The 13,769-nt window shown below is 32.9% G+C and overlaps 1 protein-coding gene across 3 annotated transcripts in view; it reads right to left on the bottom strand.

Moving 5' to 3' along the window:
- The window catches only part of DENND1B (DENN domain containing 1B), a 250,313-nt gene that overhangs the window by 144,310 nt on the left and 92,234 nt on the right, over nucleotides 1-13,769 (bottom strand). For all 3 annotated transcript variants that reach the window (XM_057314807.1, XM_026480715.4, XM_026480714.4), the window contains 2 exons: nucleotides 12,403-12,452; nucleotides 10,113-10,232 (listed from right to left, as the gene is read on the bottom strand). In XM_057314807.1, the coding sequence (XP_057170790.1) occupies nucleotides 10,113-10,232; nucleotides 12,403-12,452 (170 nt within the window). The remainder of the gene's footprint in view (nucleotides 1-10,112; nucleotides 10,233-12,402; nucleotides 12,453-13,769) is intronic.

Here is a 13,769-nt window from a genome sequence, read left to right on the forward strand (position 1 = left end):
GTTATATTAGCTTCAGGTGTACAGTACAGTAAGTCAAGTGTTCCATACATCACCCAGTGCTCATCACAACAAGTACACTCTTTAATCCCCATCACCAATTTAATCCAACCCCCAACCACTCTCCCCTCTGGTAACATCAGATTGTTCTCTGTAATTAAGAGTCTGTTTCTTGCTTTGTCTTTCTCTCTCCCCACCCCTCCTTATTTTTTCCCTTTACTGTTTGTTTTGTTTCTTAAATTTCACATATGAGTGAAATCATATGATATTTGTCTTTGGCTTATTTCACTTAGCATTATATACTCTCTAGCTCCATCAATGTTGTTGCAAATGGCAACAGCTCATATTTTTTATAGCTGAATAATATTCCATTACACACACACATACCATGTCTTTATCCATTTGTCTATCGATGGACATGGGCTGCTTCCCTATCCTAGCTATTGTAAATAATGCTGCTATAAACACAGAGGTGTTTGTATCCCTTTGAATTAGTGTTCTTGTATTCTTTGGATAAATACCCAGTAGTACGACTGCTGGATCATAGAGTAGTTCTATTTTTAACTTTTTGAGGAATCTTCATACTGTTTTCCACAGTGCTGCACCAGTTTACATTCCCACCAACAGCACATATATTCCAGCGTTCTGGTTTTCTCATCCTTACGTTATTAGTTTTCATTAGTTATCTTCCCCTTTCAATTTTCTTCCAAATTGTGAAGATTAGTTGGAACAATTTTTCATAAAAGCTAACTTATATAGATAACTGTTTTTGAAAATAAAACAAATTGAAATAATTAATATTTAGGTTACTTCTCAAAATTTAATAGTTCTTATTTGTGTGAGGTATTTTGTGATCTGTATGATTACCACTATTTTTTATAATCTCCAAGAATACCACCTCTGGCTGAATTTCATCCTGGTACCAGGCTATGCTGCTCTTGATACAAGATATGCTAGATTTTGTTCTCACATTCATTCTCTTAATCATCAAATTCAACACTCAACTCTATTATGTTTATAGCACTGCTAGACACTGTCATGTTTTATAACTACCTCTAATATGATTTCATCTATAAATCAGACTAACATTATTTTTTTAAAAACTATGGCAACAAAGTTTACACTTGGCATATTTCTTGCAGTCATCTCTAAGGCTCCGTGATGCTCTGTTATTTCTATTTGGGCAATATGACTCACTGGTCAGTTCTATGTCCATCTAGGGAGTACAGAGCAGAAACTAAGAATGAGATTCTGTATGTTAAAATAATTGGAAGAACAGGGAATAAAGCTTCTTGAGCACTAACTGTATGTATTAAAACATACTAGGTACTTTGTATGTGTTATCTCATTTAATTATTAAAATAATGCCATAATATATAATTAACTAAACTAAAGTAAAACAATATATCCAGGGTCACAAAGCTACCAAATGGCAAGCCTGGGATTAGAACTCTGATCAATCTGATTGAGCAATATTTGCTCAGGGGTCCACTGTTGATAGCCTATCACCCAATGCAGGCATGCAGTTCTATAATATTCAGAATAGTCTTTGAATAAACATGTCCAATGACCGACATTTTCAGGCTGCTATATAAAGTATGACAAAATGTATTCTGGTTTAATCTTAAATCAGTCTACTTATAATTTCCACCCACTGAAGCAAATTCTATCTTCCAAAATTTGTTTATCTAACTAATGTTCAGAGCATTATATTTATGCCTTTTAAATTATATCTTGTTCATATCGGCAAATTTTTCAGCAGATAAAGATCTGTTTAATTCTTTCACCTAATGTATTAGTAATTCCTTGCAATTGTAGATTTTAGTACTACCTCTATGTTCATCACTGTGGATAAAAATTTTTAAAAGGTTATGGCCCACAATATGGTACAAGATCCCTCCCAAAATAACATGTCTATTTACCAACAATCTAAGTATGGTACTTTAACCACTAAGAGGACTCATAACTTCATTATCTATTGTCTAGCCAATATTTTTCTCTATATATAATTTGTTCATGAGAGAAAGTGGAACATACTCAAATTTCCACAGCACTGCCTGATACACCAGTGTCACCATAAAGAACTGAGTTTAGTTACACACAACATGCACTTGGTGAACATGTACTGATTCTTGGTGATAACAGCTCCTTCTTAAGACTACATATCATTCACATTTTTTAATAAAAACATCAAATATCAATGTGGAGCTATTCTGTAACCTAGTCATGCTCCTAGAAATGTCAGGGAAGCTGAGACATTTTCTGTTGCTAAAAAACAGCATCTACAGTGGAGGGTGCAAACTGGCTACTTGCAGACTGTCTCTAGCCCATGGGCATATTTTGTTTGGTCAACACCCCCTTGTTAAACTGAATAAACTGCCAACTTCTAAATCTGAGATAATTCACTTAAAAATCTGGATTTCTTGCTGCTCTTAAAAATCAAAAGAACTGGCAATACTGGTCACACATTTTTCACTCTATAACAAGTACCTAGAGTTGAGTAATGGCTTCTGTCTTTGGATATGGCATGTCCTATTTGGATCACCACACTAATCCCAACTTCTAATTGTCAGAAACTTAATCTGTATATTTCATTTGAATCCCTTCCTGGTCCCTGTAAGTAACTGAATTCACAACCCTTGATATGGAGCAACTACTCAACAGGAAGTCCAGCTCATTCTTTTATATGACAAAGAAAATGGTTTGGAGTACACAAAGTTGTCAATAATTCAAATATTTTAACAAGATTCCATTGTAAACTTTAAAGACAAAATGTGTAGCAAAATTAACATATATATTTTAAACGTTACAGTAGATTTATAAAACATTATAAATTACATAAGCTTACCACGCTGGGTAAGAAATGTTATTCTCATGTTTTTATTTCTGTGGGTTTTTAGATAATTTTCTAACAATATATGTTCAAAGCTATTTCTAACTAATACATAAGCCCTTAAACTGATTAATTATCAATAAGTTAAAATATTTTTTCACTAAATTTTATAGACCCAAAGACAGTCAAAATTTGTTTTCTTACAACCAACCACAAAAATCCTAGAAAGGCAAAAAAAAAAAAAAGATACTCAACATACTATAATGACTTAATTTATTTTACTTGAATCTTATAAAACTGAAAATGTTATTTCTTTAACAAAGAAGAACTGTGACTCTTACAGCCTTGCAAATATATATGATGTAAAACATTAAGACCAACTGTTTTTTAAAAAGGCAAGAGATTCTTTAAAGTCTAATTATAAGACTATTTCCTTAATTTTTTTGTAAAGACATAAGGCAAAACACAGAGTACATATAAAGTCATGAATCCATTTTGTGGCAGTAAGAAGACTTCCCCCACACGTGTGCTTCCACTATAGAGCTGATAAAACTTTTACATTCAAAAGTCAAAGGTTAAATAAAGGAAAGGAAATGTTTTTTGTCAAATAGTCAGGTAACCACTAACAGTCTAAGTGATCAGCAGGAACCTTAACTTATAGTAATCAAATAAAACTAAGGAAACTGCCTTTCCGTAGAAAAACGTCTAATGTCTAGGGGCTGTTTTTCTGTCTGGAAAATTGACACAAAATGTGTAAAATTGAAACATTCTGCTTCTAAGGGATTTGCCCAAAGGAAGAGTGTGAAAGCTTCAAGTTTGGTATGAGTTAAAGGGGGGGAGGAGCAGGAGGGGACTACAAAGGCCTAAACATCAATCTGTCTTCCTTATTAGGGTATTTCATTTTGAACCCTTGGCAACAATTTTTTAGTTCTAAAATTATGTTAATCAAATTAGGGAAAAAAGTTATTTCTTGCATTTTTGTTGGCCTGTGAAAGCAATTCTAAATATAAACAATGGCAAGACTTAAATTAATAATATCTCGGAATATTTTTGAAATCTTGTTAAGCTAGGATAGACATGTCATGGAAAGAGCTAAAGCATACAACCATGGCTGAAAATTCAAAATTAAACATCAACCTTTGCACCTGATTTTACCTTGTATTAAAAATTTTAACCATCCCTAAATGTATCTCATTTTCATTATGACTATCTTTAAGGACCTGAAATATTTTAAGCTTGGTTCAATATCAACAAAACTCAAGAGACATTTATATTTTTCATTTTAAACTTAGATCATTAAAATACAAACATTAGAAGGTAATATAAATGAAAAGATTTTTTTTTTTGTTAAGATACATTCAACCACAAGAGAAAAAAGTAAAGTCTTTAGCAGGATATTATAAAGACAACACGAGAAATATTAATTTCTATCTAAGAAACTTAAATCATTTAATGAGAATGGCCCCTAAATAATCAATCCGGTTTTATCTCACAATAGAATACCTAAGAATATTGTGTTTCAATAAAAACGCACTAATTTTGCACAAGAGACAACTTCATGAACAAGGTATTAAGATTTTTCATATTCAAAAGTCATAATATATTCCAGTTATAGATATAAGTAACTAATTTTAAAAACCATAGTCAGAAAGGAAATCATCTTTGAGCTAAATCTCAACTTCCAAGGAAAGAGAAAAGTGAAATGACCAACTGCCAGATTGCGCATGTGCATAAACTCTCAGCGCTTACAGGGGCTACTATGAAAGTCATAGCAATTTTTCCAATTTATAACTGCTTTACACGCATTCATTCATTTAGAAATTGTGACTAAAGACTACAATTAAGTATTTAGTTTCCTATCCAATAGAAAGATTTGTAAATGCATCTCCACAAATCTTACAGAAATGACAAGAGTAAAATACCAAAATTTAAGTAAATGTTATGTGTTACAAATACAAGTCCTTTATTTTCTTTTTAAAGCTTCTCTAAATCATCTAGATTTTCCTGAGTAAAACATATTAATTTTGTTATCAGAAAAACATAGTTGCAGGCATATATTTCTGTGTCTTGCTTATGCAAGTATTTAGTCATTTTTCTAAAATTTTAGCCCTAATAAAGGCTAACCTCAAGAAGCCTTAGAATTAAGGCTGAATCTAAGAAGACTAGGGTGCCCTCACAAAACTGATGCAAACATTACTCCAAAGCTTTGGACAGCCACCAGTTAATACTCACAATACCAGCGCAGGTGATTCTCTCATATAACCCCCACAAGCAGCACAGTCCGTAACTACAACAGACACACACACACACACACACACACACACACACACACACACAGAGCCTTGTAGCCTTCAAATGAAGAGACCTGACTGTCCTAACCAATTCTGAATAGTTCAGTAGATAATTCTACTTTCCTTCCCTACTCACCTCAGAAAATTACTAGTTAAATTTCATGTCTTGGTTTTATACGGACACTAAACAAATTTTCTTCTACATCTTAAGGATACAATGAAAGTGAGCAGTGTTGAAGAAAAACAAATAATAGGAAATAAATTGTAGATGTAGTAGCATTTCTCCTACTATCTCAAAAAGCATTTCCAATACGTTAAACATTTTGTGTTGAAATTACAGAAAAACACTAATCTCAGGCTCCAAGACGGTAGCAGGAAAGTCATTTCACAAGATATATTTTTTCTCTTCCGAAGGTCATTCTTTCACACACACTGACTCCAAATTTCAAGGGTACAGAATGAAACGACCCTTTCCATTCTTAATTCTGCTATACCACAATGATCAACTGACCGCCTTTGAAGCGCCTGTAATAAAACACACTAGTAAAATAATCTATCCTGCAAACAGACCACATATTTTACCTGACAAAAGATGATCTAGTTAAATTTCCACAGTTTTAATATGCTATTTATAGTTCTAACATCTGAGAATTTTAGAACAGGGAAAAACTGATTAAAATGACTCATCCATTGCAAAAAATGGATAAATGCTGAAGTGTTTAAAGTAAAAAAAATTGGAGACCTATGCTTCTAGTCTTTTTTATAAGTATATACACTCATACATTAATATATAAATCTTTCTTACTGTTAGCTACTTTTTAAAATGGATACATCTACAAACATATATAAATTGTTCTTTACAATATAAGAACATGCCATAAATATCATTTTGACACTTCTCATCATTTCACAATTTTTCATAAACATTTCTCTGAGTTAGAGTCTGCATTAGAATATAGTTTTCCCCAATAAATAATATTCCATTCTGTTTGCCATTCATTAATATATTTATTCAATAAATATCTATTAAGAATTCATTATGTGCCAGGCACTATTATAGGCACTGGGAATATAATCCAACAGTGAAAAAAACAGAGTCCATTCTTCTGGCAGGGGCAGGAGGAAATGCTAGGGGAGACTGGGGAATGTACCAAAAATTCCTACTGAGGACATTTACATCCCATTATTTTGCTATTATAAACCATACTAAAATAAATGACTATTTACACCTTACTGATCACTACTGGGAATAATCCTGATATTTAAAATTCTAGAACTATAAATAATTGAGTCAAGGAGCATGAGATTTTATAAAACTGACTGATATTATTAAATTTTTCTTCTAAAAGGTTATGTCATTTTATAGTCTCCCACACAGTACATGACATGTTGGTTTCCCCATAGGCTTTTTTTTTTTAAGTTCATTTCTTTCAATCTTAACATGTTCATTTCTTTCACCTTTACTAAGGCTGAGCATCATTCATAGGTATATATGCTATTTAAATTTCCTCTGTGAATATATTACTCAGATATTTTCCTTATTCTTCTATTGGGTTCTGTGTCATTAACTTGTAGCTACTTATTATGTACTATAGCTATTAACTCTCTGTTACAGTGGGTTGTAAATACATTCCTACCAGGTTATTATTGGTATTTCTAATTTCCTTATTATATTTGTCATCAAACAAAATCTTTCATCATCATACAGGCAAAGATGCCAATCTTTTTGGCCTCAAGATTCAATGGTAGGCATATAAAGGCACTTATGACTACAGTAATCTTTATTTTTATTTTTTTTGGGGGGGGGGAGGACAGAGAGAGAGGGAGAGAGAGAGAGAGAGAATCCCAAGCAGCCTCCATGCCTGGGTGGAGCCTCATGCAGGGCTCAATCTCACAACCCTGAGATTGTGACCGGACCCGAAACCAAGAGTTAGATGCTCAACTGCTGAGCCATCCAGGCACCCCTACAGTAATTTTTTAAAACCAACAATATTTTCTTTCAGTACATTTAAAGTTTTATCCTTTCTTTCAACAATTATAAAGTTAAATCTAAAGTGGGGGAGACCTGGTCTAGTTCATAGACAAACCTGGACCCAAAACACCATTATTTCCCTTACAACAGCACTTAAGAGATTTGTTAAAATTATTTTCACAGACGTACATCAATTACAGCTTAAAATAGGTATTTTCCTATCTATAACAGCTTTCTGAATAAGTTATTGAATTCCATTACATTTTAATTCTCTTTCACTATTAAAACTAAATAGTTCTCTAATTTTACTGGCTATTTTCTAAATTGGCTATTCTCAACGCAATACATTGCCTTTCAGGACAAAGATTAGGTTATGCCATTAAAATCATTAGATGGCAATCTTTTAAAAATTTCCTAGTAAAAAATAAGCTGGAGAATAGAATTTTCTCAATTTAAGACTCTCCTCTGTTTTTTTCATGAAGCTTTATTACCTATTTCTCATCTATCAGAAAGCACTGTCACATGACAAAAATAAACAAATACAAAAGGAATCTTTTTTAAAAAAAGATAAAATAACCAATAATGCATATTGTGAAAGGTTTTCCCTATTGGCATATATGATTTTACTTTTTTATTACATAAATGTATGTAATTTTCTGCAGGTAAAACTGTTCCTAATTCAAGAGTACTATGACATTCTGGTGTTCTTCCACATACACAAGTCTGATAACAATAACTTGATTACTGTAACTGTTTTAGAATCTGTTTCCTACAAATTAATGACCCCTGGTTTGGAGATATGAACACTATACCAGTCTTTCAGGAATTTAACAAATAGCTACAGTTCATTCTTTGTGTAAATATTTTTAAATAATATAGGCTTTCCTAAATTTAAACAGAAGTTTCTAAGAATGTTTATTCTATAAGCACATTTATAGGGATATTCTGAACATTTAGTAACTATTTGTTAATTATTTTAAGATTTTATTTATTTATTTACTTATTTACTTACTTGAGAGAGAGAGAGTATGCATGGCAGGGGCAGAGGGGGAGGGAGAGGGAGAAAGTCTCAAGCAGACTCCCCGCTGGGTGCAGAACCCAGTGCAGGGCTCCATCTCACAACCTGTGAGATCACAACCTTAGCCGAAACCAAGAGTTGGACACTTAACTGACTGAGCCACCCAGGCGCCTCACTATCTGCTAATTATTAATAGGTTCAGTGTATTCAAAGTATTTTAAAAGTTCAAAACAAAGACAAAGGTTCATCTTCTTTAATTATGGCTATTAGGAAATCATTTTGGAGGCAGTGGGGTAAAGTTATAAAATGCAGGTTCAAATATTACAGAAAACTGATGTCTCTAACTTATTCTCAATTGGGTCAGCAAAAACAACAATAAGAGAAAAAGAAAGACAAATAATTTGCATGTATGTGTGTGTGCACTTGGAGGGAGAGAAAGGAAAGAGAGAGAAGCATGTTAACAATTATGAATCTAGGTGATGTATACACAAGAGTTTACTGTAGTTTTCTTGAAACTTTTCTGTAAACTTGACCTTTTTAATGAAAAGATGTAAAAATTCACAGAGAAAAATTACAAAGCACCTACAGCTTTGGTCTTCCTATTAGGACAAACCTGCCTTGGGCAGAGCAGATAAGTCTACTTCCCTTTAAACTGTAGCTTTTGAACCTTCAGCATTAAACACAATGATAAAAGGAACCATCCTTACCCATTTTCCACGTGTCACCCCCACTCTCACTGCACAATTAACTGGCTTCAAATTATAAGAATCAACCTATCGTTTGAAGAATACTCTTCCAGATAAAACATAAGTTTTAAATACAATTATTATCTAAATGAAAGAGTTGTTGCCTAAAGAAAGAAGGGAGGAATATCCACATTCTATTACGTATACTTATAAAGCAGTTAAGCATTTACTTTTAAGTAAAGATTGAAGAAAATTCTCCAACTCTAACAAATGTTCTGGGTAAATATATAACCTAAACCTCAAAGAATGGTATGAACATAGCTTAACAGCAAATGAATATCAATTTTATACCAAGTGGTCTTTATAACATTTTAATTATTAAATTAAATCTTATTTTCCTTTCCTACAAGCATTTCTACAGAATCTAGCTTGACCAATATCCATATTACAATCACAGTACAGAATCCTATATTTATGGAATACATCTGGATTTCTGATTCATCAAGATATAATAAAGGAAAGCTAACTTTTAGAATCCTTCCTTGTAAACAACCAGCATCTCAAATCCTAGGTCTACAAAAAAGAGACACATTCTTAACTACCTATTGAGTCAAGGCAAATGATGTAAGCGATTGAAGTGGGCTGGGTAGGACTTGTGGCAAAGTAGTCATCTCATGACACAACGAAACACCCACTGCTTAGTTCCAGCATACCGTTGCTACTGGGAAGTGCAAGACGAGAATTAGCAAGTATTACCATTTACCAAAAGAAATTAAAAACTTGAATTTTACACAAAATTTCACTAAAATTTATAAAGTTAGAGACATCTTCAAAAAATTTTTAAACACCATATGGCCAAAAAAACCTATCTCTTTAAACATTTTTGCCCAGAATCACCAGTTTACAACCTTTGCCTTAAAGCAGTAATTCACTTTTAAAAATCCAGGTTCTGGGTCAGTGATAGAAAGGAGCATGTATTAATTTAATTGATCTTTTTGCATTCTGTTTAATAGGTGAAATATAAACTATTTAAATTCATATCTTAATATTTAATTTTTCAAAAATAAACCCACAAAAACTAATCTTAAAAGAGCCAATTCTTTCAAGAAAAAATTCAGTTACTGCTCAATCTTTAAATCTAATTGATGCTCTCTGTAGAAAATAAAGTTATTTTTCAATTTACTTGTATCTAGAGAAAACAAGTAAGAAAAAATATTATATACATATTTTTAAACATCCTAAGCATAACAAAGTACAGAAGAAAGGCATAATTAATGTATTAATGCATCCAATTTTTTTTACTACAAATACTTACCTAAGGATGCACAAGCAAATTCTGCCTCCTGATGTGAGTCTGCAGAATCCAAATCTCTGTTTGCTTTCAATGTCTGTCAGTACAAACGTAAAATGCTGTCCGACTTGATTCTGAGATACTCTAAAATACAGCAATATTATAAAACTTTAATGTGTTTTTGTTTGAGATTTTCTTTTTTTTATTTTTTCTTTTTTTTTTTTAAGATTTTATTTATTTATTCGACAGAGAGAGACAGCCAGCGAGAGAGGGAACACAAGCAGGGGGAGTGGGAGAGGAAGAAGCAGGCTCACAGCGGAAGAGCCTGATATGGGACTCGATCCCGTAATGCCAGGATCACGCCCTGAGCCGAAGGCAGACGACCAACCGCTGTGCCACCCAGGCGCCCCTGTGTGAGATTTTCTTAAAGAAAAACAAAGCAAGAATATATTTACATGCATCATTGGTTTCTTCTTCTCAATCAATTGGTTCTCGAATCTAGAACTATGTTCTAAAACTAAAGTGAGTGTGAAATGCGTAAACTAAATCATGAGCCAAACATCACATTAAGTTGTAACCCCTTATAGGCCGAGCAATTCCCTTAGTAGGGAATCCTAAGGTGTTTCACTGTAAGTTTACACAAGCCTAAAAGTACTTCTAAAATATTTCATACATCTGAAAACACAATTACTGAGACTGTGGAAGTGAGAAGTAAGACATGATGTTGGGTTCTGCTCAACTACAGCCTCTCTTGTCATATGGAGACTGCTTAGACAGCAAATCAGGCTGCTTCAGCATCCAATGGCAGCCACCACCACCTCTGTTTGTTTGTTCTGTAGACCTTCTCACCCAGCAAACTACCATAAAAATTACTACTGGCATTTTTTAGAATTCTCATCTAGAGCTACCTATATACTGAGAACAAATTTCCAAGCACAAAGAACACAATTTCTACAGAAAAGCTTACTACAAAAAATTTTAGCTAATTGTTGACCTAAGTATCATGATATCATTGTATGCGTCACACTGCAGTGTAAGGAGCAATATAAACCATTACACTGAATCTTTGTCACCATTTAAAATATATAAATACGTGTCTTGTTATTGGCTATCATCTTGCCATGAGACAACCATAACTGAACATCTGCTTCCTGGTCCCAGGATAAAATATCCATGACACCTAAATTTTGGTTCTGAAATAGCCACACAATTACGTAAAAAGAAGTAAGTGTTTACTACCAGTGTGTCAATACTACAAATTGTTTTCAATTGTCAGGAAATACTGCATTTCAAATGCTGAACATTTCACAAATACACATTTAAGTAAACGTTCTGCAAAAATTTTTACAAACTTCAAAAACAACCTCTAGTGCCTGATGTGCCCTCTAGTGCCCAGTGTTCACAATATACTTTCAAAAGCTTTTCTTCCTGTATTTTATCTTTGCTAGTAATTTGTAAATTGCAACTTTAACAAGCACAACTGATTCTCCAGGAAGGAGGTAAAACAAAGGATATCATTCATCAGCAATACTTATTAGTATCAATTAGCCTCATTCAGAAGGCATTATCTTTAACATTGTAAAATTTCAGATTTTTACTAATCTTTAACAAAATATTTTCTGAAAATAAATTTTCTCTTAAAACCCCTCATACCATACTCTTAAAAAAACTGATAATAGGGTGTGAAAATCACGTGAAAAACAATAAATGATCTGTTTTTATGCTCAAAGGCCTATATATTCTGTGAAATTCCAACTACACACAGGTAATACTCTATTCATTCAGTATTTGTTTAGTAAAATACAAACATAATGAGATTTTCAAAACTGCTGGGAGGATTCCCTGCAGCCTTCCATAATATTGCACTATTTCTATACAGCTATTCTTGGGAGACAACTAGCCATGAGTTTTACAATATCACACAGATGGTCTTTTCAATTAGGGTGAAGTGAGATAGAAACCAGGATATATACATCTAATTTTAAAAGACACAATTCAAAGGCTCTGATTAAGGACACAGTAATATATTTTTTCTGCAGGTGCTTACAATATGTACCTGAAGAACAAAAGGAAGAAATGGAACCTTAAGACTTCTCCTAACTGGCCACAGTGGAGAAAACAAAAGATATAATAATGTTAAAAGGCTTCTTCCTTTCGAATACTATTTAATTTTGAAACTCTAGTCCTTTTGTTGTTGTTGTTAGGAGCAGTGAAGAGAACGTACATTTCATTTTATTAAAAAAACACATGAAACAATTTTAAAGTGCTCCCTAAGATGAGCTGAAGTTACTGTGAATGACGGCTTATACTGTACCTTTCAATGTCAAAGGGGAAACAGAACTTGGGCACGCTCTGTAGTACTTCCTGCAAATGCAAATTAAAAAAAAAAAAAAAGCTTTAGAATATTTAAAAGATGCAGTTAAGACTTTTTCTTGAGACCTTTCCTAGAGGGAAAAAAAAAGTTTTGTTTTGTTTTGTTTTAAGAAAAATTGCACAGGTTCTTAGACTAAAATAATTGATTATTAAAAAGGAATTAAGTTGGTGCTTTGGCAGATTGCACTGACAATGCCACGGAAGCCCCAGGAGGGAAAGGCCTGGCCTGAAGGGTATTAACACCCTTCACATCCCCGCTGGGATTCCCTTCAACAAGGCCATATGGATTTTACAAGAAGCACCGCACCATATGGGTAAGCTACGTCTGCTGCTACTTGTACCACAGACTAGCCACAGGGACTTCTGACAGATCCTGGCTCAAAAATATAAATGTTGTTTCAATTAAAATGCAGGCAGAGAAAAGGGAATGAAGCTGGCAGCAGCATGAATTACTGAGAGGTATAACAACTCTACATGTCCCATAGTAAAACGGTTAAAAAAAAAGACTTTCTATAGCTAAAGAAACACGTTTATATGTTTCAACTCTTGGTAAATTCAACAACAGTAACACTAAGTTTATCTCAAATAACAATTCTTTAAAAAAAAAGTATCTGAAAATAAGCCTTTAAATTTAAAACAGCATAGCTTCTATTCTGTGCACTTTCATTTACGAATTGCCTAGTATGAAAATCAGTGTTTTAATTAAGCATAGAAAATAACCTGCAGTGATTTTAACATAGTCATTATAAAATAATTTTAAGTTTTTAGAAATCATACATGTTATAATCATAACAAAATATGAATAATTGTCAGACACTTGGCAAAAAACAGAAAAAGATTTATTTTGTTATATATGAAAAACAACTTAAAATTAACTCTGATTCTAAAGTTAAGCTTTAGAATTGAAGATAACATCATACAAGTTCAAAGTCAGGTGATATTACAAGACAAAGCAGAGATTTATGAGAATGTTTCCTATTAAAAAGAAAAAAAGAGCAAATATCTTAATGCAGTAGTCACCCCTGCCAAAAACACTACCTCTTTACCGATAAAATTTACATCCGAGAAATAATACCTGCATATTTAATACTTCTACAGAAACCTAGTATTGAGTGTTTTAAAGTAGAATTTATCACGTTTTTTAAAAATGTAGACTGCAATAAGGTATTAATTAATAATAAAACTTTATAGAATTCTAATGCCAATACCTAAGAAAGCTTCAAGAGCCTTAAGACATTGAAGCGGAAAGAAAAGCAGCGTGTAAAAAAAAGCAATCCTTCTATCGTTAGGGCAAGGTACCCTGATTTG

Source organism: Ursus arctos, unplaced genomic scaffold, assembly GCF_023065955.2.
Source record: "Ursus arctos isolate Adak ecotype North America unplaced genomic scaffold, UrsArc2.0 scaffold_2, whole genome shotgun sequence".
Lineage (NCBI taxonomy): Eukaryota > Metazoa > Chordata > Mammalia > Carnivora > Ursidae > Ursus > Ursus arctos.